Below are 26,947 nucleotides of genomic sequence, written 5' to 3'. Positions count from 1 at the left end.
GTGAATGCGTAGGACAAGACCACATCACCATTTCTCAGGGTAGTGTGTTACTATCACAGAATGGTCTAGGTTGGAGGGGACCTTAAACACCACCTGGCTCCAACCCCCCTGCCATGGGCAGGGACACCTTCCATGAGAGCAGGCTGCTCAGAGCCCCATCCAACCCTTGAACACTGCCAAGGATGGGGCATCCACAGCTTCTCTGGACAACCTGTTCAAGTGCCTCACCACCCCCACAGGAAAGAATTTCTGCCTGTTATCTGATCTAAACCTACTTGATTGCAGTCTGAAACCATTACTATTTATAGATACACATCTCAATCTGCTAAATACTAATTTTTTTAACTAATTACAGAGTTAACGTTAAACCAGTGAATATTGCAGCTCAATAGAAAAAAATTAGAATGATGGGCTAAAGTTGGATGTCCATAAACATGCAAAAATTCCAAACTAAAGGCAAGTGTGTACAAAATAATTTATTACAGCATAACATATGTTGGCAGTATTTTACAGTGAATTTTCCATTCAACAATTTTTTAATCTAAACAGATGACACACAAAGGAGAATTTTAATTAGAACATTTTATTTGTTTAATAAAATCCCCTCTTCATGAACTGGTATTTGCCTTTGAGGGGCTAGTTAATATTACTGAAATTATTTATATTGCAGTGAAATAAAAACAAACCAAATTGAATAATTCCATTACAGTTTCCAGAAAACAGATTTTCTGTACAAGCCACAGTATAATTATGTTCTGATAGCAGTTCTTATAGAATGTAAAGCTGTCATGTGATATGTAGCCATTTTGTCTAGCAATGCTATGCTTTAAATAGGTATATTAGATTTAAACTTCCATTTTGATGTGTTGTATATTTAATAGTTAATGCACCAGAATACAAAGTAAGAAAAAGGTTCATTATGATTTGTAGTCAGCCTCTTTGTGCTCCCTTAAACAGTTTTAAAATGTAGAATATATTTCTCACACACCGTTTTACCTTGCAGAACCTACAGCAACAGCATTTAGGCATGAGAAGTTCTGGAGTATTTGCCTTAAGTAGACAACCAAGACTTTTAATGGAGGTAATACAGCACACCCACCAGTGAGTTTTTATGATGTAGAGAAAACCTGTATTCCCCATTAGTGTACCTTCTGCATTTGCCCAAAATTGGAGCAGCTTTTTTCATTCTAAGTGTCAACAGATGAACAGATGGGGAGAAACCAGAAGAAAGAAGAGGAAAGGGGAGATGGAAAAAGAGACAAACAACAGTATTCAAATTCTTTATGTCTTCTCAGGGAATTGCTTCAGGATATTAAAACCTTAAAATGTTAAACTGACCATAAAATTAAGGAAACAATAGCTATGGAACACAAGGTAGAGGAAATAGTTTTCAAAAAGCCTTAGATAGTTGTTGTTTTGGATTTTTTTTTTTACACAAATCTTATCTTCATATCTGTGAACACTGGTTCCATATAAGACACACACCTGACAAAAACATGCAACCCCCCAGTGCTTTCATTGTTGCTGTGCTTCAAAAGAAACCAAACTGACCAAAGATTAAAAAAAGAAGTCCAACCAAAACAACCCAGAAAAAAAAAAAACCTAAAGAACAGTAAAGACAAAGAGGGCAATTCAAGCAGCACTTCAGTCTTATTCTGCTAAAACCTCTCAAATGATAATTTATTAACAAGATATGTTCACATATATCTGCATATGTAACGACACTTAAGTGAAAGCAGTCTTTAATATCCATATTACTGTGAGGGAGGGCTGATGAATTATTAAAAGACTTAAACCTGTACAAATATAAACATGAAAAATGCTGATTAAACATGTTTACATAAATATTGGCAGTTTTCATTGGGAGGAAAAAAAACCCTAATAGCATACTCCATTTAACTATCCAAATTTTTTTTTTTTAGATATCTGTTAAAGATATTAAAATACAACCCAGAAAAGTAACCCTGATCTGTATCCAGCCAGCATATAATGAGAGTCAGTTTCATATACACGTGTGCATGTAAGTATACACACACACAGGGCTTGCACACACTACTTCAGATTTCATTGGACAGCAAATCATGGTTAATAGCCGTGTGATTCACAGATGCAATGCTGCTGTTGTCCTCGTTTGTGGCAGGCATGAAGGCAGATGTAAAAGGAAACAGTTTATGACATGCTGCTTGATATTCTTCACACTGAGCATGGCAGCTTCCAAAACTGCCATCAAGCAATGCCTCAAAAACCTTTGTTAATGTCTAAAGAAACAAAAGCAACAATTAATAAATGCAATTTACTATTGTTTTATTTTTAAAGGCACATACTGTGTTAAACAATACTAGCCTGAGCAAACAGGTTTCTCTGTTGATATTTACATATCTTTTACTTACAGGAAAAATTAGAAACCTTGCTCTTTCAAGTATTAATTTATCATGACAAATGAAGCATGCACATTATCCTGCATTAAATTACACACTATTTAAGATCTCACACAGTTGGTGGCTTTACATATTGTATCTTTTACCTTCACATTTTTGTCTCTCATGTTTTTATCCAATCTAGTTGCAACAGCAATTGCTTTTTCTTGTCTTGATTTGTCCAGGAAATACATCATCTTTGCACCTTATCACAAGACAAAAGCCACAGTGTTTACTTTTCCTAAATGCCATACCACATATACAGACACCCAGAACCTGAGAACTTATACATAAACGTGAATTAGACTTCTTACAAGTTTTAATAAACAATATCTTCCTCCCTGATCTGTAACTGAAAACTAATGAAACTAAATTTTGAAATTTATTAGAAGCATAAGGTTTGAATAATACAGGAGACCCATTCCTGCAAAAGGGACATGCCTCACTTGACTGACAGGTCTTCAGTAGAGAAAAATATCATGGAGTACACTGATGACAAACCCTTCAAATCAGCAGGCTAAATGAAATCCATGCAACAAATGCAGAAGTCAGTAATTCTCAGAGACACACTGAATTCTATTTAGAAGTATTGGAGGTAAGTGAACAACAGTTACTAAACTGTGGAACATGGCCCAGTAGAAATTCAGGCCAGGCCACATGGCAGAACGCAGGGCCATGGCTGCTCACGCGGAGCTAAGGACACAGCTCAGGTACAGGCAAAGTGCAGCACAAGTTTGGTGCTTCGCCTGGACCAGACTACATTGGTGGAAGGGAAAACGCTGCCTTATGGAACTACACAGCTTCTTGGACCACTAACACTTTACCAAAAGTGGTCTGGGCATCTCTGCAAAATTCTGCTCCTTGATTCATACATAGCTACCTTAATTTAAAATCTCATCTTAATAAATGTGTTGGCACTTTATGTACTTTCCTTTGCCCAAATACAAAGTGCAGACTCACCCTACTATGTAATCTACTGCAAAAACCAAAACGCTTAATCATTTTACTGGAAAAATTAAAACCCCACATTCTGGATGTTTTGTCCATCTTTTGGTTTTGCTCAATTCATTTCCCCAATTATTAGTTTTCCCAATTAAATACAGTTTCCTAGTTCTTACTGCTTTTTGTAGGTTTAAGAAAATAAATTGCTATACTCAATTTAGAGCCATTATTGCTCAAAAGACTTCTATTAGCCTAGTTACTCTTGCTTAAAATTAGGGAGGCTATGGTACAGAAATTGGAAAGAGGTTTTAAGTCTGCTTATAGCTTTATACTAGTAATTTTAAGCTGAAAAAAACATATTTGTGCCCTCAGATTTAGGGTTTAGGTCTTTCAGATCTTCACATTTGCAAACTTTAATTAAAGACAATTGTTCAAGAAACTTGCAAAATTGTACAGTAGGTAAGTCAATTGCCTCAAACCATAAACAATTGCCTCAAACCATAAACAAAGCATAAACAGAAGACTGAGAGCTTAGCTGAAGTCCTAAAGCTACCAAGAACCTAACTGGTGACTGTAGCGTTTTCCATAACACTGGAGGATCCGAAAATAAGACCTGTAAAGCAGCCAGTGAGATGCTCAACATTTACAAGAGCATAAGAACACATCTCTCAGAATTAGGAGCAATTGACTGCCGAGATATCTGTACTTGACTTCCCAAATCTTGAGCCTGCTTGTAGTTAAGGGGTCCAGGTATTTCAAAAAGCTGTCCAGAACCACAGATTTTATAAAAGCCAATGGAAATCTGTGGTATTCCACCTAACCTTCCTTTAGGAGCAATGAGCAATCCTCTGGAGCTAACTTCTTCCAGTTATTCTGGACAGACCCTGGGTAACTTTTAAAGACCAAGTGAAATTAGCACTCAGTACTTGAAGTGCCTGATAAAACTACACTTACTCTTGTCTCTTAACTGCTGGAAATGCATTTTGTTTTCTCTACCAGCTTATCAAGTCACATCAATATTCCAAAACTTTCTGTACTAATTTAATTCCAACTTCCTTTGACTTAGCTCCAGCAGCTACTTGTCGCTCTTCTATATAAACAGTGTCTGAGTGTCAGATTTCAACAATTTCACTGCTGACCATGAAGCAGAAAAGCAAAGGCTGCATAACAAGTTCATCATGGTACTTTTATTGATGCTGCTACTACATGATAAAATTATGAGTAGGAACAGAGACATTCCAGCTGAAAAGAAAACAGGGAGAAGCACTTGCTAATTGATATGGGATTTTGTTTTGTATTTTCTAATACTTAAAAAAAAAGAAGCTGTAACAGGAAACACATCAGTGCTTGAAAACATGAATATCTATGGTGGTTTGACTGCACTTTTTGAAGGTAAGGAGCAAGTTCTTTATGCATCTAATAAAAAAAAAAAACGTAGTTCATGTTTAAAAAATGGTATAAGCATATAGAAAACCCAGCCTAACACCCCCCACCCCAAATGCAATTTTACATATCATCTGATTAGAATTTAGGTATGAATTCACAGAATGGTTTGGATTGGAAGGAACCTAAAAGATCATCTAGTTCCACATGCCCTGCCATACCCTGGGATGCCTTACACTGGACCAGGATGCTCTAAGCCCCATCCAACCTGTCCTTGCAGACTGCAGATAAAGATTCTGGATTTATATCACTTCAATCACCTCCTTCTCAAGAGCATGAAAAAGTCAGACAAACCTGACAGTTGGTGCTGAATGGAGGTAGCATTGTGTTTGAGAAATTCTTCATTAAAACTCTCCAAGTTTTTATGAACAAAGATTTTCTGCATTTCTTGAGTTAGGACCTTGCTCACAATTTCTGGGAGGTTACTATGGTCAGACACTAGAAGAGTGAGGGCAGAGGAAAGAGAACCAAAAAAAAAAATGCCATTTAAACAAATGTAGAAAACACTGAAACCACACACATCACTGCTAAAAGTCCCAGTTTTAAATTTTGCGCACAGAAACACAAATCTCAGATCAAAATGTGTCAACACAAACATTGCTGATGCATATACAGAGGAAACATTCATAAAGGGTGCTCTGTCATGTAAATTTTCAAGTTCACCACACAAATTGTTTCAGTCAGAATGCTCTCTCCTGTATCAGCCACTAATTTTCTTAAAACTTAAGGTTTTCCAGGATGCTTAGAACACTCACTTTCCTGTGATATCTAGCCAAAATGAGTTGTTTGGTCCACCTGGTGGATTAATGGAGGAAGGAGTATAATATAATACACTGTACAGTACACAGTACAGAGTACACTGGGTAGCATAGCCTTTGTCTTCTTTGGTATTGCCATGAAAAAAAAACCTTGTTTTTATTTTCCTTTTTATCAGTTTGTGTTTCAAGAGTACACATCACAAAAATATATAATATATATTTAATTATAGTTAATATATATTTATTATATATATTATATATATTATATATATATTCTTGCAGAAACTAATTTCTTGTATCTTTATAATTACGTATTTCCTACACACATACCAGCTTTAGAGAATTTAATCAAGCACTCATGTAGCCATGGGTTATTCCTGTTGATAGCAAAAGCTCTTTTGACAGACTGTAACATTAACAGAAACTTTCCTGTGGGAAGGAGAAAAAACAAATATTAGGAAACCAAGATCAAGAATGAAGAACTTTTTTTCTTCATTATCAATTACTGTTTTCTTTAGTAATTCTAGTACAAATACTAGAAACATCAGTTTCTATACAGAATTAGAAAGGAACTTCCTTTTCCCAGTCAAATTGCTTAATAAAACAGAAGTTCTTGCTGCTCAAACTCTAGCAACACTGCACAGATGTTACCACCTATTTGCCTTTGGTTTCCTCTAGATAATTAAAGATCACCCCAAAAATACCATTCCACAGTATTTATGTGTATATACCACAACATAGTCTGCCTCTTAGGGTTTTTTTGTTTAAGGGCGACTAAAGAAAAACACTATTTACCCTATTATTACTGCATATGATGCACACCTCAGCTTCAGTCAGTTAAGTATTTATTCCAGATCATTTTCCACTACACTTGGATAACACAGGCTGCACTGAAGGAGCAAAATTTTGTAGAGCAAAAATAAAATTAAGCAGTACTTTACCTTTTCTAAAGTATATTTCAAATGCTAATAAATGTGTTTCTATATCATCTCCAATAAGATTCTTAAGTGGTATAAGGAACTTAATGGCTTCTTCTAATGGATTTTCTACCTGTTTTAATAGAAGAACAGTGAAATTTATGGCTTAAAGTAAATGTCAAATAAAACCCACCAGTAGTTTCTGTTATTCAGAGCCTTTTAGTAATCAGAGGTCAAAGGTGAACGGAAATCAGCTTTCTGGATTAAAATGCACCACAACATTTTTATTTAAACAGCAAGCTTTTTAGAAGTGTTTATTCATCATTTCATGTTGACAAAGCATCGTTGCTAACTCTGGCACTGCTTGGGCACTCAGTGTAATTTAGCATTTAAGAAACAATTAAATACAACCACCTTAGACAACAAGCTTGAAGTTTACTGTGGTAACAGAGGTAGCTCTTTATGCATAGCAAAACACTGGCTCATGCCTTCAGACTTTGTAAACTGAAATAATTTGAATTACTTTTTCCTCTATTCACTGTATGAAAAGCAGATTTCTTCAGGTACAACACGTCTTTTTGTTCACTATCTATTTTAATGAAGTATGGCCTACTGTTTGGAAAAAAACCCCCGAAATTTAAGGAAAGTAACAACATTAATGTAGAACTTGGATTTATTGAGGAAAAATACTTTTCTTTAGTGTAAAAAGAGATGGACAAAAAGGTACCTCTGCATGCAAAAATGATTTTATAAAAACACCTAGATTTGTCTAAGATAATCTGATAGCAAACCCATATTTTAGGCTTTTTACGATAATCACAAGAGTTTAACATGAAAGACCATACTAACCCTTTCCAGTTTTTCAGGAACCAACTCTTCCCTGGGTCCACTAGTTTCCTCCTCCTCTTCATCTCTCTTTTTCTTCTGATTTTTTTGCTGTCGTTCTCTTTCTGCATGCTTTCTTTCTTCTTCAAGTTTTGCTTTTTTCTGTGCTCTTCTTTGTTTACTAAGCATTTTCTTCAATTCTTTGGCTGAGAGATTTTCTACAGATTAAAGTAACAGAAAATATATAAAGTATTTAATTCAAAATCTTCTTTCTCTCAAACAACTCAGGTCATTATGCTTCTCCCCATCTCAATATGGCAAACTTTTAAGTGATTTCCATAACTACGAAGAGTCACCAGAGTATCACCACTACACAGGCCAACACTGCTGCTGGATTACTATTTACAGCCTAACACAGCACTTCATCTTGTGTATTTTCTCTTATATGGCTGTTACAGAAACCTCAGTGATTTCAAAGGTTAGCTACATAAAGTTGTTACATCTGTCACAGGTTTTACCTCAGAAAATGAACAATGGTAACACTAAGCTCTCATTTTGACTGTAACTCAGCTTGCTTCCAATGCCGTCTAGAAAAATCCAGATTGATTTGCACTCCATCTGAAAACTTGCTAAACTTGCTATTTTTTGTTAAACAGTGTCTGACTAATATACGGCCATGATAACTGCACTGATTTCATGCAAATGCCATGGGATAACTAAATGGAAATGATCAGTTTAGCCAGACTAATACTGCAGCTTCCAGTCTGTTTACTGTGATATTTCACTGAGGATTTTTGCTAAATGTGGCAAGACACAGAAAAATGGGCTCCCAAGGGACTAACACATCATTTTGTGGCTATGGCAGCATGACCTCCCTGCTTTGATCATCCCTATTCTGACACAGGGAAACAAGTGATCTTTTTACCCCATCCACACAGTGCTGCCTTCTCCCACAGATAAGCCTACTGAACCCCAATGAGCAGCAGGCAAATGCACTAACATGACTTCTTAGACACCACCCACCTTTATGATATACTGCTATCCTCTGTGACAGATCCTCTGTCACACACTGATTATTATATACAGAAACAAAGTTGGAGAGAACAAAAGGTACAAGTTCAACTGTTCAAATATACCTCTTCATTAATCATAGGCAGGTATAGAAAAACTTAGCCACCTCTGAATAAAGGTAAGATTTTATTTGCAATATATTAAGCAAATTTGGTTTAGCTTCCCTTTTTCCCCATGTCAAATATTTTTCCCTTTGCAAAACACCAGACATTAATTTCACTGCTTCAGTCAACAGCCACTGCAAGGCTGACAGTAACTGTAATTGCACTAAAGGAGAAGCAACTATTTACCTTAAGTAAAAAAAAAATCTTAAATAATCTGCCATTGAATCCTCAGATTTCCAAAACATAACCCACTGGCTTCCTAAGAATGTCTGTTTTCCATTTAATACTAGTTGTAAATAATGTTCTAAATGTATTAATATTGCTAATACATTTACCCATTTATTCTTTGGTCCTCAAGTTGTGTGAAAAGTGGTAAACTTAATGCAGTAATAACTAGTATTACTATATAATAATATATATACATGACACCAAAATTAAATTCTTACAATTCAGACTGCTTTTACACAAAATTTATCAATTGCTTTATAATTCATTAGTTAATAATATTTATCTAATGGCTGAACTGAATCTGATTTTAATGTTCTGAAATGTCACTCCTCCCCAAATGCTCCAAAACTACACCTAGGTTCATTCATGTTCTAGTTCTACAAAGTAATGGGAAGTGAGCAGAGAACTGTAGCCTATTATCTATGATCTCTTTTCAGTTATTGTGACAGAAGAGAGGAAAAACTTGTGCTCTATTTACTCTGTAACATGTAACTTACTTAGCTTAACCTTTTACATGTGTCAGACATATGAGCTTTAATGAAAGTGAAGATACCTGAATTCACTTCTTGCTCTTTGCTTTCATTGGTAAGAGGATTATCATGGAGCTTCAAGTAAATTTCAATTGCTGATCGGGCAGCCTTGAAGTAAAAGGCATGTTTCCTGAGCACATCTTCTAATCTCAGAAGGTCTACATAGGCACGGAGAGTCATCTTTCTCATGCAGTACGTGTGGAAGTCAAATTGATCATCTGTTATCTCAAAAAAATGCTTAAAAGAAAGAAAGAACACACTTATATACTCAACCTTTATTTAGTCTACTTTTTATTAGAGGAATAAAGTTACAATTGATATTTATTTACAGACAATACTTAACAGGCATAGACACATCCTTTTAATACTGACTGTTCAAGAGAACCTATCAGTAGGGAAAAATCTCCATTAACAAAACTTATAATGTGATTATTCAAAGACTTAGGCACTCTAAAAGCCAACTGAAATGTGACTGTTCTTATTCAAAACACAATTGTCAAAAGTCAGCATAAAATTAATGTATGAATAGTTGCATAGTTAGGAGATATGGTATTTTATATTGAAACCTTTTGACTTCAATAACAGTCTTTCACATAATAGCTAGAGAAGACATCTCCTGTTACAGCAAATCATCAAGTATTAACCTGTTGCTGAAAGTCATTATACTGTAAGTTTCATATGCCTCTAACGTACAAAACTGTGCTGATTACAGCAACAAGTACCTTCATTTGCATATGATAAATACTGGTGAAGCAATGAGTGGTGTTTGTTACTTACCCTTTCTACTTCATGACATTTTTTCAAGGCGTCACCATACTTCCCTAGCCTTTGATAAGCCGCAGCACATTCCGTCTGGAACCACATACACTGCATCTCATTAAGGTTCTCCATAGCAGAAGTTCCTTCCTGAAATAATCAGGTTTTGCTATTGTAATTTACCAGCTGCATCTTTCAACTGTGGCTAGTTTCAGGCCATCAGGAGCAAACAATCAATCCTTCACCTTACTTGGAATACAACAGGAAATGACCCAGTGACTAACACTTGTGATATTCTATGCTCCCCAAGATAGAAAATAATAGATTGACATGATTAAAAAATCCCAATTATCTGAAGATTAATATCTCAACAGGTTTTTAAGATTAACTCATGCTTGTACACACAGTCTCACATCTACAATTTGGGAGCAGAAAACAGCATTATTTAAATAAATTCCTTGAGTTAAGCAAATTATTTCAGCTGTATTTCCCCATCAGGTAAGTGGCATCCACCAGTCTAAAAATCCAACAATATATTCACTGCTTTATCACACAGTATGAGCGATTACACATTTCTCAGGACTTGTTTGTCTAAATAAGCAAAGTTAGATTTATATTTGATATTTTGACAAGAAAAAAATCCTAAGATTGAGATTTTATAACCATTGTAATGCTCTAGACTAAGTGAACTGGAAAAACAGCCCACATATTGTTAATATAAGTCATTAGGTTTTAGGAAGTCTTTACATCAGAAAAAAGACCCAGCTACACTCAACATGTTACTAAGCATGATATTTAGCCTGTCTTTCCAGATATCTATGATAAAGTTCTTTCTTACTTTAACACTTCTGACAAGCAAACATGAGTTTTAGTAATCAAATTTTCAATCATTCCTAGAAACACCTAGCAAGCTTAAATTCAATTTCAAGTGTTACCACATCTAAAACTTAAAAGAATAGAGGAGCCTAATTTATGTACTCCAGGATATCCCACGAAGTAGTCTTCATGCTTAGTTCCACAAATTATACAAAAATCTGATATTTAGAAATCCAAATTTTGTCCAATGTCCAAAAAATGGAATTTCAAGTGCTCGTCCCATCTTTTAGAGACTGACTCTGCTTTAACAAAATTTTTGTGTGTAATACTAGTTTAAAGGAATAAGATGTTCAAGTCTAAATTAATTTATGTTAACACTAAATCACAATGAATATAGCACACATTCCTGTGCAGTTAGATCAGATGGTACCATATGGAAACAACAAGGTATCCATCAGACGAGTTTCAAAAGTATTTTGAAGTATGGCAATAAAAGTACTCCTGGACAACTACCTTTGAACAACCATTTTTTTTCCCAGTATTTACTGGGTCTAGACACCTGGAATATCACCTCTATCTCCAGGGCCCCCAGCACAAGAGGATCACGGGCCTGTTAGAACAGATTCAGAGAAAGGCCATGAGAAATCAAAAGGCTGAGAGAGCTGTGGCTCACCCTGTAGAAGAGCAAGCAGGCTCCAGGGAGACCTTACAGCAGCCTGCCAGTATATAAAGGAACTTCGTAAGACAGAAAGACTTGCCACCAGGATCAGTGGCAACGTCAACAGGAGCAAAGATTTGAATTAGAAGAGGGCAGCCTTAAACTGGATATAAGGAAGAAAAAAATCTTTACTGTAAGGATATGGCAATACACTGGACTGCAGTTGCCCAAGAAGGTTGTGGATGCCCTGGCCCTGGAAGTGGTCAAGACTGGGATAGATGCAGCTCTGAGCAACCTGAGTTAGCCAAAGATGTCCATACTCATGGCAGTAGCATTGGACTGTTTCATCTTTAAAAGGCCCTTTCCAATACAAACTGTTCTATGATTCCGAGTAGTTCCTTACCACCAGGCATGGAAGCATTATAATAAAGATGGATATTTATAAAAGATATTTGATCAAAAGTTATGAGTGAAAAACCACCAGAGGCAAGCAAAACACCTCTTAATTAAAGCAATATACTTGCCCTTGTGAATTTAGAGCACATCTCCTCTGCATCCTTCACCATATTTGCTCGCAGCATGTATTTAGCACACTTAGAATTGATAAATCTGTCTGCAGTATCCAAAGACTGTGCTTCATCCATCCATTTGGCAGCTTCCTTGATGTTACCTACATGCTGTTAGGGAGAAATTAAATAGTTAACTTTCAGTAGAGGCCTGCTATTGACCATCTCCTAAAATCTGTATTTGCTACTGCTAACCCTCCATCAGAACCAAAAGCCAGTGTTATTCACACTCCCCCCACTTCCAGACTTCTTTTCAGAATTACAATTTGCTGTAAGCTGTGACTGGCTTTGCAAAACCCAAACAAAAGGGTTTTCATTTTCTTCCTGACAAAACAGTGCCCAAAATGAAACCCACATGAAAACTGATGCCCAGAACCACTGCTAACTGAAATATTACCCACACATTCAAAGCATTTTGATGAATTGATTTCTTTTATACACTAGGTACTCCACAATTCCCCTTTTACCTTGTAAATTTTTGCTTTTAAATAGAATAGCTCTATTAATGTTGGAGTGCTTGCAATTGCAGCATTAATGTAATCCAAGGCCAAAGAACACTGGCCAAGTTTGTCAAAGTGCTGTGCCAGGAAATACCGAACCCAAAGCAGTGTTGTTGGGGGCTCTTTCTCTCCATTTTCTGCAATAAAATGGGAAAGGTTACAATAACCAGTAAAGCTGAAGACAGCATTAGAAAAATGAACACAAAAACAAAGCTCAGCAAATTCAGCAAATATTTACTCTAATTAATTTTTTTACTAGAAAATACAGTAACTATTTTTTTGCAAAAAGTATCCACACTTCAGAGGTTCTTGATAACTTCCATGAACAGTATTAGTAGTTACAGGGTAATTAATATTAGACTATAGAAACTTACCACATGTACTAAAAAGGTCACAAGTTTTCAAAGAGGCTTCATAACCAGTAACAAGTTCCTGGATTGTAGAAACCTATATGAAAAATAGTATGTGCTTAAGTTTTGCTTTACTATCACTTTAACAGAAACTAATACACTGAAAAGAATACCTGAGCAGAGAAATTATACAACTACTTAATTTGGAAAAAATTCAATGCATCTTCACATAGTTTACTTCACCTTTCACAGCTATTTTTGATCACCTATTGTAACTAGTGATGTGGCAGGGAAATGGGTTAATCTCAGGCAGCTTACAGCAGTAGGTTTTCAAGTGAATCTGATTAGTATCTTATGTAAAAATTCCAAAATACAACTTAATTTGTCTATTCATTCTTACGCATTGAAACAGAAACATACTTCCTGAAATCAGACATTGTCAACAATATTGGTTTTCATTCCTAGGTTTAAGACTCAAAATTCATCCATACAGCTTTTAACTCTCACTATACAAGTCTGACATTTACAGTAAGTACAAATGTTAGTATCTGTGCATTTCATGACAACTACTCCAATTCCAGGTCCATGGCTCAACAATGCCACTTAGTATTTCTAAACATTTTATGAAGTGCTCAATCTGTTTTATAGCTTCATTCGAAACATGCCTGCCATATGTGTCAAGTAACCAATGAGTCTCTTTAGGTAACAAGAACGATATTACAGTAAGAATATGATCTATGTATATACACTCAAAACACAGAAGGGACTTAAAAACATAAGACCTGACTTTAAACACAGGAGGATAATAGCTACATTCACCATTAGGACACATCTCTAGATGCTAACCTAAAACTTCATTGGTTAAAAGTAAGATGATAGCACATTCAAAAAGCTGCTTGCAAGAGTAAATACAATTGTAGGGAGACAGCAAAATTTTAAAAAAGCACAAATTGACAGTGCATGCATTCACTTCAAGATATACTTTGTGAGAGAAAGAAGAAGAGAATAAACCCTGTTCTAGAAGATCAGAGTACACAATTTCAAGGACATCACTTTATTTAACCTAATTCAGCACAATTGGCAAAAATGGTTTCAAAGAGAGCAAAGAAAGTGACACACCCAAGTCACACACAGCTACTGTAAATATCTCCAAAGTGTAATAAAATGTATAAACACACACATTCTGGAAAGCTCTGGACAAATCTTATAAGAAACGAATTTTAGTAGCAAAATCTCATATAATATAATAAAATGTTACTGGACTTCAAGTAACTACAAAGCAATAAAGGAATGTGAAGAAGTCACAAGTAAATGGATGAAGGCAAACAAATGCATTAAGTTGTTCTCTGGCCTGCCTCAGACATCTGTTTGCCAGAAGAAATCAACACCCTCAGAAAATATTTGAAGATTCTCCCTAAAAAAAAAGTTTAAAAGCAGAAACATCTGCTTCAGGTAGCAGAGTTGCAGTGTGCATATGCAACTTTGTAAGTGTTATTTCCTTGCTGATTTTCACCACCATTTCCAAGTATTCCCAAAGTTATCCTCATTTGGCTGCTACTAACCTCATAATCGGTGAGCTGTGTGTAAAGGGATAAAGACTGCTTCATTTCTTGAATAAGCACACCCCACCAGCAAACTCTACATATAAATGTTTCAATTACTGCACACTTTGGAGTACAGCTTCACATCTGGACAAACACCAAGCTACCACCAAAAAGAATGGCATGACCATCCCTGAGCCACATGCGCCTGGTCCCTGCTTTGGCTGAGTGCTAGTGACTGTATCCATGGTTATGAGTGATTTCCTCCCTGTTCCACTTCAGTGCACCAATGCCCAATTACTCATTCAATCAGCAGCAGGCACTGGCAGTGGACAGACCTGGGACATCCTCATATGAGAGTCTTCAGTAAGCTGACATTAACAGTGAAATAAAATACTCTGAATCTTGAGGAGATGAAGAATACAAAGAAGTATTCTGTTGTAAAAGATACCAAGTTCTTTGACATTCAGAAGACTACAGTGGTTTTGGCTTTTGCAGCTCAAGAAAATACACTGTAATTGTCATTCTGCAAGCTAGTATGAACAATACATTTGGAAACAAGTATTCAGTGAAAGCAACGCCTAAGAAAATGCAAATGGAATAGCTGGATTATTGCAGACATACTTAATGAAAATAGCATTATCCTTTTCCCTTCCTTTTTATGCTTATGCTTCAGTCTCTTGCTAGTAATTCAGGAAAATAATTCCAGGTTTGTGTGCTGCTTCAGGGAGCAAACGATCTGGAAATATGAACCATAATTTCTGTGTCCATATTAAATGCAAATTTAGTTGCAAAATCTGTCTCTTGAATTTGCTATTATCTGTATTCTACAGTTACCACTGCCATCTTAAAGACAGTAATATTTTACTATTTCTAAAAGCTACAGCATTCTTCATAATTTTATGATTATTTTCATTATTTCCAAAAATCCAGCTGAGGTATATGGAAATACCATGATACCGACCAAAAGCTAATTTCAAACAGAATAATTCTAGGAAAACTGTGTTTGTTCTCTTGCCATTGAGTTGAAAAAGCTTAAGGTATCACAAAAGTGTAGCTGAAGTCATCAACAAGTCTCTCATTTCATTACAAAAAGACTGAATTAATTCCTGGGGTCACCAGTTTCAGAAGCCTCTTAATCAGAAACCAAGCCTCAAACCTTTCATAGGTCACTATCTACACCTTTCATTCATTACTGAAGAACAGTAAGTTGAGCAGCAAGAATCCAAGAAGGAGGAAATAGGCTTTAGCCTTTCTAATTTGCATGAACAAGTGAAGTGCTCGTTTCTCCTCCTATACCCCTAAAGATTAAAATTGTAAATGCTCACAAACAAATTATATATTCTTGTCAACTGTAGTAATCCTGAAGGTTAAAAAAGCATCTTCCACACTTGGCACTACTTCAAGCAAAGACTCCACCGAAGTCACAATGCTCTTCCATTCCTGTGCAGTTTATTTCCATTAGAAAGGACGATTTTGTAAGTAAACTTCAATTAAATGTCTTACAATAAATAATTGAGAAATACAAACAGATCAGAATAAATATAATGTACACACCCCTTAATTTCTTTTTAAATTATAAGTAACAAGAATCCAATTTACTTCAAGTTGAACTCTGAAATACCTTTTTCTGTGAGTGCTAGTTTGTAATTATCTGATTACACCAGTATATGTTTTGTGTTCTCTTTTGTAAGGGACAGCCTAAGGAAAGTGACTGTGTTCTAGGTAAACAGGTGATGACCAGAATACTTCTACCATCTTTTGTAGCTATCACCATGGCATCTATGGGCCAGTCATTAGAAGGAAATCTGTGATGCATGCTATGCTATACACCAAGTGACTTGTGCTACAGAAATTTTTCTTTAGACAAAAAAAGGCCTATCAAGGGTAAGAATGATAGGTAAGAACTACAGTAGCCTAAATTTTATTTTAATGTTCTGTCTATATTTCATGTTACTACACAGAAAGTTGAATGAAATTATAAAAGGAATAAAAGTAAGGAGAACAGCAATACAGAAAGGTTAAGAAATATCCATAACAAACACGAGGTGAAGTACATAATGGAAGGTGAACTCAAGAGCCCACTATCGCAAAGCAAGGATGCAAATTTTTCAAGTAAAAGGCTTAAATTCTATGGTTCTTTATAGAACCTAAGTAACACAATTGATTCCATATCTTATTAAAATTATAATAGACATCTGTTTTAATGACAACCTTCCAAACACCAACACAGTATTTCCTTCAATGAAACAATTGTAACAAAAGGAACTGAATTATTGTAATGTACTATAAAGTGGTTACACTTAAGCTGTGTCAATAGTAGGTTTTTTAAAGACTTCAGCTTGTTCATTTATCAGTTACAAACACTTCATTTAAGTATTTTTGTATTCAGTTGCTCCTATTAAAATTCAATAAGTTACCAGCACTTCCAGCACAAACACAAGTCAAAAGCTACCATATAAAGGTAGTTCGGGAGGCAATCCACGTGCTGACACTTGGCACAGGTTTGAGTCCCTGCCATTTGACTTCCTGAGGACACAGTTAGTATGATCTGCCTATTTTCAAAGCCAAGTGACCAAAATGGAAACTGAACAATGGTACTGAGATGTAAAATTTCAAGGTGCACCCAATAAAGCTGCCCAAACAAGAAAACATGCTACTGATCTATAGATACAGATGCAACAGTGATCTTAAGCTTAGAAAAATTGGTTATGCATTAGTACAGGCAAATCCAAAAAATACTGTAAGATGTGTGTTCTAGTATGCGCTTTTATAAAAAAAGCTTTCACTCTTGCAAAATTCATACATAATTACACTGCTGATTCAGGCAAGGGGTACATTATTGTGCCTTGAACACTATCAGCAGTGAAAAAGACACAAACCAGTGAGTGACACTTCAAACACTAAAATGGTCCATCATCATGCATCAGATGGATCACTTCTGGGTATAATCACACAGTAGGAGACCAATGCTGTAGAAAACCACTTCACATGTTTCCTCCTTATGGAATGCCTAATAAACATACATACCAAAAGCTAAACATTTGCATGTTGTGGGCTGTTTTGGGATTTTTTTTTTAAATAACAAACTTTCTAAAGACCAGTTAGTCACAGTTCTGTACTGCATCCAGAGTAGTTTCAATTGTTCAGTTATTTTAATGAAAGTCACTTTATTCTCTTTCAAGCACAGTCCACTGCAGCCTACTCCTAAACAGCAAACAGTGTCTCTAAGAAGATGATGCTACTGTCTCAGAAAACAGTCTCACCTCCAGGTCAAGTCTACAAGCTTCTGAAATATCAGTGTCTCACATTGTACCTTGTTCTTCAAACAGTACTGAATGGATTTTTTAAGTTTGAAAAACCCCTTGATCTGGAGACTCTTCCACGTGGGAACACTTCAGCTAACCCTTCCCATAACCTCCTACACAGAGCTAGAAGGAAAAAACTAGACAATTTTTCAGCAGGTGGCCTAACAATGCTTCTCAAACAACTTCTGAGTACTTATTTGACAGTAATTAGAGCAGATAGGTACTAGAAAAATAAAAATTTCACAAGAATCTCACCTACTCAGCTTCATCTGTCCCAGAAAGTGCTTGAACAAAAATGTAACGGAAGGATGACATAGAAGAATCATTCTACATTCAAAAGCCATCTAGTATCAGACTGGAAAAACCAGAGTGAAAGTATGGGTCTTATTCTTATATATTCTTATTCCCTTCCTACACAACAGAACTCGTTTGAGACATCCAATCCTGAAATATGTAAAATCTCCAGTTGCAGAAAAAAGACCTGTAACATTCAGCAATCAAAACTGCCTTGGTATTACTGAGCAGGTATCTTCCAAACAGTTAGCAGCCTGGAAGTTCAAACACTAACTATATTTTGACCCAAGAATCAGATATATTCTCTAGAGACAGGCCCTTCATTTTGGGGACAGTGTTACACGGAGCATTACCTTTCTAAATTTCAATATGCAGATAATTTTAAAGACAACTTCCTGAGGAGGGCAATAGCTTGCTGCCAAACTTTTCTCCCTCCTTTAAAATAAGCAAGTCATTTCACATAAACATCATCTTATATTGATAAAGCATTTCTACTGTTCTAGCAAAAGGACATCTAATGCAGAAAAGCCTGAATAAGAGAGGGACACAACTGGGAAGAGGGGATACCCTTCATTAACTTGCTCATCCTGCACAGGATGAAGGTCTTCTGCACTAGAAAATAAATAGGATGATTCCTAAAACAGATGTTCTCTAATCTGGAATCTGACAATCCGATTCACATAGCAGGCAGCTTCTCATGATTCAAAGTGACTATATGGATGGTCTTTACCACTGGGAAGATTTTAAGTGGTTCTGAAGCTTTGGAGCAGGACTGCAGAAACCAACCTTCAAAGGCAGTATTTCCAAATGTTGCATTTTCACTTAAGGCAAAATGATGCATGCAGGGGAAACAAGAGCATGTGTTCTTGCCCTTCAAGGAGAGGTTATGTCATCTGCTCTTAAAACTCCAGATTGAACAATATTTCTCCTTAAAGAGAACTCTCCTGCATCTTTCCTGAAGAAAACTTGTTTCTTGCATATAATGCATGGTGTTGACAACATGGGCCCTGCTGGTCACAGAATCTGACCCCAAAGCAGCACCTGTTTTATCATCAGCAAATCAAACATCTCTGAATCAAAAGTACTTATTTGAAAAGCCAACTCTTAAAGATGCAAAAAACTCAACTTTAATAGCAGGAAAGTACATCTCAAAGCTGAAGAAATCAATCCCTTGGTTTACCTCTAGAAATACAACTGAATTTTTACAGTATCTCCCTTTACTGGTGTTGCTAATAGTGGTGCTGAAAGCAAAAACCTTCTGGTTCCACAAGAATAGTATCCTTTATTCAGGAATATGGGATTTTGTTGAGTTTGTGACACCACTTTTCCAGCCCAGCAGAAGCAGCATCCATTAGACTTGTCACTCGAAACACCTAACCCCCCTATATCTAGATATCTCTGTAGCAACAGATTGAGATATTTAGAAACCATTTGCAAATGGCTTTGCTACACAGTACCCAAAGAAAACAGCTGTTGTGCCACCTCAAAATAGTCAGTCCTCATCATCTAGAAAAAAATAGGATATCTAGAGACTGAATGACAGTCTTTTAACAGCAGCTGAGTGCTGTTCTTGCGCCAGAAAACCATGAACAGAAAGTCCTTGTGACCAAATTAGGAATATCTTTCACAACACAAAGAAACATCTAGTTCATGCCCTGAAGCAATACTCTACATTCCTCATGGGAAATGGAGCATGCAACAATAAAGTCCACAAGAGTACTATATCAATACTTGAAGTCCTTGCCACAACAAGATGTTATCTAAGAGAGTGGTAAGAAGGTGCATGAAGCGGTATCACATTATGCAGAAGTGGTATCAATACAGCCTGAAGAACATTTATGAGCTTAGTACCAAATAAATTAAGACTGAAAAAATATAATGCAGTTGCTGGCTCAGAGTTCTGGAGAAGGTCTTTGATGGCAACAGTTTGAACAGGGTTTGCAGCTGGTGTGTGGCACACAGCTAACATCAAATTAAGCCTTTCTTGAGCTGCCTCCAATATCAGTCCATTTCTGAGACAGTGGTAATCATTCACACACACAAAGCCAGCCAACACAACAGAGCTGAAAGCTGAACCTATGAAACAATGCAGATTCCCACTATAAAAGCTGGTACCATGTTTTTCTTTTGATTCTATGGTCTCCGCATCATTCTAAACAGAACCTTCCCCAGAAACAGCTTATCACTAGAAAAAGCTCTGACACAATGACAGCACAAACAAGAATGTCTCCCATTGCTCACCGAGACACTTCCATAGCCTCCCTGAAAAGGGTTACTTGATTGCTTATGATGGATGAGCCAGACGTCTGGAAAAGAACTTTTACTCCCTTCTTGAGAAGGGTCTCTAGAAACACTGTGATAGAGGATGCCAGGTTCAGACCCAGGTAAGCTCACCCCATATGGCAAATCTGCAATCTGAAATTCCCATCCCTACAAATGCTGATGCTTAGCTGTGAATTTTCAGTCTTGCCAAAATACTTAAGAATGGCAGCAGAGGCATGCTTCTGATTATCTAGCACAGTCCCATCACATGGTTAATGATATTTCAGTCCAGTGCATTTTGACCATACCTTTCTGGATGGAAAAGGGAAGGAAGTTTCAAATAAAGAAGCTGTCAATAGATTCAAAAAGAAAAAAAAGCTCATAAAGTCAATTAACTACATGGAGGGGGGAGGGAGATGGGCAAGAGGAAAGGGCAGCTACACTTTTTCTAAAGTGTTTTACAAAAGCCTAATGAAGACAAGAAGCATCTTCATCTATAGCCAAGAGCTGATTGGCATGAATTGAGATCTACTTTTTATCCAAAGAACAAAACATGTCAAACACATGAGCCAGCTGGCACACTTGCACTGCACAGAAGGTCTGAGTTTATGCTCTCCCAATGTAATCCACACAGGAAGGTGTTTATGGGCAACCACCTAAAAAGTTGCATTTCCTACAACTTATTATAATTCTGTGTAAATTAATATCTAAGATCACAGCATCTATAAGCCTAGACAATTTAGAGAAGAACAAAAAAACTCTGCAGCAAGGCTCAGACTGGTTGATTTTGATTTTTTTTTTACAGTAACATTTCTCTATTATTTAAAAAATGTCCCACCTACCTCCTTTCAAACATAAGATACTAATATTCAGATTTATCAGTGTAAAAAGTAAAAGGTGTAGGGTATGCAAATGACTGAATATTTCCATTTTCAGTCACAGCAGCTATATACTAACTTAAATGCAACTGCTTCCTTTGTCTCACTTGTAAAGTTTCTCCTCAACTTCTTATATAGCAGATACAGCTTTCCCTCACCCAGTGTGGTATGAGAAAGCCCACAGAAAATAAATTACTCCAATTATGAAAGCCTAGTCAGCCTCATAGAAACAACTTCCACTGCTTACATCTTAGGCTAACATCTGAATGCAATAATAAAAAACATCACCATCAAAAAATATTCTACAACTTTCACACCATGAAAGTAAAACCAGGAAAACAGGACAAGCAGCCTTTTACTTAACACAAGTCACTTAAATTTCTTGTTTATCTTTGGCATATACAGATAACACGGATATAGCTTTACTATTTTGTGTAACACTCAGTGAAAGAGTTGCCTTAAAATTAACAGCAATTCACATGTAGGTACATCTCTATTTTTAAATTTATTCAAATGAGCCATCAATACTCCCTTCTGCTTCCCTGAGAAAAGTATTTTTGAATGTGTGCATATGCTCATGTTACATAGGCAAAGACAAAAATCTGTTAACTGCAGTAGAACACACATTTTATGGTATCATGGCTAGTCAACAACTTTAGCATTTCTCAGTGTGTGGTGGTTAAGTAGGCATTTACTCTCAGGAATTCTGCCACAAAGCTACCACCCTGTAATGACAGGCTAACCACAAAGCAGTAATTTTACACTACCATATTTGAAACCACTTGTGTCCATTGCTGCTAGCACTGCTAACAGTTGATCTTGAAATAAGTGATACTTTTTCTAGCGTCAATAGCACAAATGAATATACAGGCTATCTGAAACACTAAACTTAAGAAAAAACTTCCTCCATTTATCTAAGTGAGTCTAAATTGTATTTGTCATTCAAAAAGTAGCTACTCTGTATGCTTGCTCTGCTGAAACAACCTGCCTTTACAAAGAATACTATGTACAAGCATAATCTATTGGAAAGTCTATAGCAGCTGTACTACAATACAAATACACATTCAGAGCAAACCAACACTGTGATCATCACACAACTAATTTAATGAGAAACTGGTTTTCTGAAAGCTTTTGGGCAAGTCTGGGGACTGCACTAAAGAAAGCAAATAATTTCACATGAGCAAAACATCAGTAGGAGCAACTAGAAGCAGAGATACCTACAGCATTTCTTGTGGGCTTCCAAATGGGTTATCTGGAGTAGTTAATCCCAATATAGATCACCCAAACTAAAAAAACTCTCTTGATAAAGCAGTTCATAAATCAGCTGCTACACCTGTCAGCTCCTGGCTTACATGTTACCACACAAATCTAAACTGTCAGACATCAGCACGTTTTACAGTCCCCATTCTCACTGCAGAGTGGAAACATCATATCCTTGCTGTACCTACAATGACATTTCCAAGCCTGCTCCTTCCTCTATTTATTTTAAAATATTTCCTTATTCCTCCTGGTGATCCAATTGCACAATAGAAATGCTATCTTTCACTATGAATGCACCAGTTGTCAGCCAGGTCCTGGATAAGTCCACTTACCAGATCACCCCTCCAGGAATTTTAACTCAAATATGTTACTTCCTGACATTTGAAATAATGGAGCCAATAAGAACAAAGGGCTGTCCTTGGTTAATCTTACAGAACTATTTCTTCTTAAAATGCAGAGTTTCCTAACAGAACTAATGTTTTCTGCTTCTTTACGTAACCCACCAATAATCTGCACAGAACATCTAACTAAAAAAAACCAAAATAACCAATCAACCAACAGTGGCAACTTGCTTTATATTGCTTTAGCGTTCCACATTAAGGAAGAAATATGCCTTCTTTCCAGAAAGGTTAAAGAAAGATCTTCACTGAAGACAGCCTACCTTCCTGTGTAGACAGTCTTACACCTTTTTTTGAGACTGTTGTTTCTGATGTTTCTTCCAGCCAGACATTTTCTCTCATCCAGTATTTCCTCACAGTCTCCATGATTTTAGATACTCAGAAAAAGGGCACATGTGCACTAATGTCGAGCTTCAATGGAATCAACCAATGCACCTGCAACACAATCGACGTAAACCTTGATGTTGACTAATTGAAGATCTTCACTCTTTGGAATTTTATCTCATGGATACAGAGCATGTATGAGGAACCAAAGAGGTTTTCTGAGCATTGATCAAGTACAAAGAGAATTTTCTGGGGAGGAAACCCCAAGATCCATTTCTTGTGAGGAAGAGTAACAAATGAGGCTGTTCACAGATACTTCTAACACATCTGGACTGTAGCTTATAGAATGTGAAAATTACTTCATCTCAGGTATTGCTTATACTTCAGGTTATTAGCTTCCAGCAGAAACATTCTGCCAAGAGCCAGTTACATTCACTCTGGGCAGTAACATTGCATAAACAACAGAAGTCATAGTAATAAAGTAGCACTCCTAAATACTTGTTTTTGCTTCCCAAACATACAAAGCCTACAGCTGATTCCTGACATAAGAATTATACCAGCAGAAAGACAGCAGTAGGATAAATGTCATTTAAATATTCAATATTCAAGTACTCCTGCTAATCAGAAGCTAAAAAAAGACTGATAAAAGGATTTAATAATCTTCTATGTTATACAGTAGGCTTTTTAAATTAAAGGTTTCATATAATTCAAGGAAACTGAAGGAAAATGGCTATACCTTGCTGATACCAACATTTTAATAGTAACCAACTTCAGATACTAAAGCAGTAAGTGTATAAAAGCAATGAAACCACTTGTAGCATAAAAGAAAAGCCCAGCAGCTAGATAGTAAATCTCTTTGCCTTCGCAGGAGACTAAGACACCCATATCACAGTACTTAAATTTACACTCAGACTACATTGTATTGAGAAACTTTCCTTGTAAACGCTCCATGTTTCTCAGCATATAAAAATCCCCATATACACATTTACATTTCAACATCTTTCATTCACACAGTAGTAGTTTAAGTGATTATTCCAAAAAGTCTCCACAAATGATGAAAATTAAATTGTTCATACCACAACAGAAGTATCAACTATAAGTAAAAAAAAATCTACTCTATTTATATTTTTAAAAGCTGTATTTTAAGTAACATTAAAAGTTGTAGAGGAAAGCAGGTTATCTTGTTAATAAAACCCCCAAAACACAATCACGCAAGTTCCTTTATGTTGGATAAAGTTTTTTTTATTATTTCCTCCCTGCTATCCTCCCATGTATCTCAGCTGCTTAGAATTAGTTCACTGTAATTAGCCACCTACAATTCTTACTACTTAGTTTCTGTCTAAAAGTCACAAAGACCCGAAATTCACTTTAAACTACATGTTGCCTCCAAGTACCTTTAAAAATTGATGATGCAAAAACCTTAGTATTTTATGGCAAGATCAGTATCAAGTGAATAAATCTCCAATGGCAATATGAGAACTACATGTCTTAAATGTTCTTAAGAAACTACTTTTTTCAGAAATAACTAAAATTCTTCAAAACAATTAAAAAATTATAATTGGTCCCACTACACTCAAGCACGTGATTATTTTTTTTTAATCATGTCTGTGGACTTTCCAAATTAGGACAGCAAGTGGTTGTCTTTTTTTCTCCTGTGTTTAATCCATCCATCTTTTCAAGTTTGGCATTGCAGAAACACTTAGTTGAGCAGCTCCACTTTTAGCTTAATAGCACAACATACAAAGAAAAAAAATGAGTACAAATTTAAAGCTGTACAGACTCAGTACACTGGTACTCAAATACTTGTACTGTTCTTTCAGCAAAAACAGCAAGGTGGAAAGACAGGATGGAATGGACAATTGGGAATGTGAAGTACTCTGTCCACAAGTCAAGGCTCTTAGATAATCCATTCTGAATTGCATGAGAGAGTCATAAATCAGTTCCCTAAGAACACAATCTGCTGGAGTCCTACAAATTCTGTGTATTTTATTCTCCCCGCTTCAAAACACACAGTATAGAAAAAGCAAGAACTTCTCTGGTGCAGAATTTCTATATATTAAAACTCCAAGATGAGGATGACAGCTCATGGGACTTCTGTTATCAACTCCCATAAAGCAAGCTATTTTTGGGTTAAAGGCCATTTTCTCTTTCAACATATGGCACTGTAGCTGTCACTGTAGATCACAGTAAGGCACCAGGTACTGGGAATAGCAGATATAGGTAGCAGCTGTTAAAAATTGAAATCCTGATCTCCAAAGCACAACAACTCATTTATAACCTCTAATATGACATCAAGCCTTAGACAACCACGCCACTGATCACCTCCCAACAGCTGTGCACTTACACAGCACATCAAGGGTAGGGACAACAGCACATTGACCCCCACAGTGTCACACCAATGGTCCCTGCTGCATAATGCTACCAACACCAGCAGGTTTGCTAAAACAAACTGACTCCATCAGCAGAAACCTACTCAAGGGAACATGAGCTATCTGACCTAAGAAGTTAACCTGGATGCAATTATGACTCTACTAGACTTTTATCAGTACTCTGTCCTCCACTTTTCCTTCACCATCTAGATGGGGCAAACTCATCTTCAGTGAGTATCTACATCAACAGCCTGGCCAAATGATTGCTGATTTCTAAGCTGGAAGTATTCTTTACACAGCTCTTTTTGTTTAATTGAGACTACAAGCAGATGATCACTGACAAAATACCAAATGCACAACACTTTCTATTAGAATTTGCACTGTGAAAATTTTGCAGCAATAAAGACAGATGCCATATGTGCCACTCAGAGCTCCAAAATCAAGACTGATGAAGGACTGTACAGAAATAATCATATGTGATCTGCAGATCACATCCTCAGCCTAACCCCACTGCAGTCTTTAATAAACAACAAGTTGTTTGGCAAGTGCCTGCCCTGAAGCATCAGTTTCACATGCTTCATGGGACCTGTGGTGAACCATGCATTTACTCACATTCAACATAAAGCTAATGTGGGTCTGCAGTTACCCAGCTGTGTTTTGAAGTTAATCCATTTCTAAAAGGCAGATACTGTGACAAGTTTTTCCCTTTGTGAATAGCCTGAAGCAAGAAATTCTAGGAAGTGATTAGGGCTCTGCTGGCAAATGGATATAAAAAAATCACAACTGGAGACTCCAAATTACACTATCTGGATTAGGGATCTCAGGGCTTCTGTATATAGGCATTCACATGTATCAGCATGTCAGTCTTTATTGTGCCTTTCTGCACCGTTTGTTGTAGTGTCTCAATGCTTCCAGACTTAAATAAAATGCAATTGCCCTGGCACTGCAATAGCAGTTCAGACAAGTTTGCCTGCTGGCAAGCAAATGGCTACAAGCTGGTCCTGGACCTGAAGGTGAAACATGGTAAGAAGATTAAAAATCATGCAGTTTTGAAGAGATCTCTACAGACTGCCTAGTCCAACCCCTTGTTACAGAACAGAGACAGCTGAAGCAGAATATTCCTGGCCACATCCAGTTATATTTTGACCATCTCCAAGAAGGCAACTTTACTACCTCTCAAAAACTTGTTCTCAAGTTTGACAACCTCTGTGATGAAAGTGTCTTTTCTTTTGCTCAAATATTCTCTTGTATTTTAATTTGTGCATATAATACCTTGTTTCTGGGCACCAATGAGAAGCATCTGCCTGTCTTTTTTCATTCTTGCCTTCAGTTAGTTACATACATAAGATCCCATCCAAGCCTTCTCTTCTCCAGGCTGAACTAAGTCAGTAATAAAGCCGTTCCCCACTACTGGCCCCAGTGTTACCTACTT

At 36.5% G+C, this 26,947-nt stretch overlaps 1 protein-coding gene across 1 annotated transcript in view; it reads right to left on the bottom strand.

Moving 5' to 3' along the window:
- Window positions 1–458: 458 nt before the first annotated feature.
- The window catches only part of NAA16 (N-alpha-acetyltransferase 16, NatA auxiliary subunit), a 63,046-nt gene continuing 36,557 nt past the window's right edge, over window positions 459–26,947 (bottom strand). The window contains exons 10-20 of the mRNA XM_088068519.1: window positions 12,906–12,978; window positions 12,499–12,668; window positions 11,986–12,142; window positions 10,013–10,137; window positions 9,259–9,472; window positions 7,327–7,520; window positions 6,502–6,610; window positions 5,891–5,989; window positions 5,097–5,240; window positions 2,525–2,622; window positions 459–2,258 (exon numbers count right to left, since the gene is read on the bottom strand). Of these exons, the coding sequence (XP_087924645.1) occupies window positions 2,058–2,258; window positions 2,525–2,622; window positions 5,097–5,240; window positions 5,891–5,989; window positions 6,502–6,610; window positions 7,327–7,520; window positions 9,259–9,472; window positions 10,013–10,137; window positions 11,986–12,142; window positions 12,499–12,668; window positions 12,906–12,978 (1,584 nt within the window). The 3' untranslated portion in view covers window positions 459–2,057. The remainder of the gene's footprint in view (window positions 2,259–2,524; window positions 2,623–5,096; window positions 5,241–5,890; window positions 5,990–6,501; window positions 6,611–7,326; window positions 7,521–9,258; window positions 9,473–10,012; window positions 10,138–11,985; window positions 12,143–12,498; window positions 12,669–12,905; window positions 12,979–26,947) is intronic.

This window comes from Pseudopodoces humilis, chromosome 2, assembly GCF_049639895.1.
Source record: "Pseudopodoces humilis isolate 2021_Gansu_Grassland_sample_001 chromosome 2, ASM4963989v1, whole genome shotgun sequence".
NCBI classification, from domain to species: domain Eukaryota; kingdom Metazoa; phylum Chordata; class Aves; order Passeriformes; family Paridae; genus Pseudopodoces; species Pseudopodoces humilis.
The sequence above is the reverse complement of the archived record's forward strand: the minus strand, read 5'-3'. Positions and strand labels throughout refer to the sequence as shown.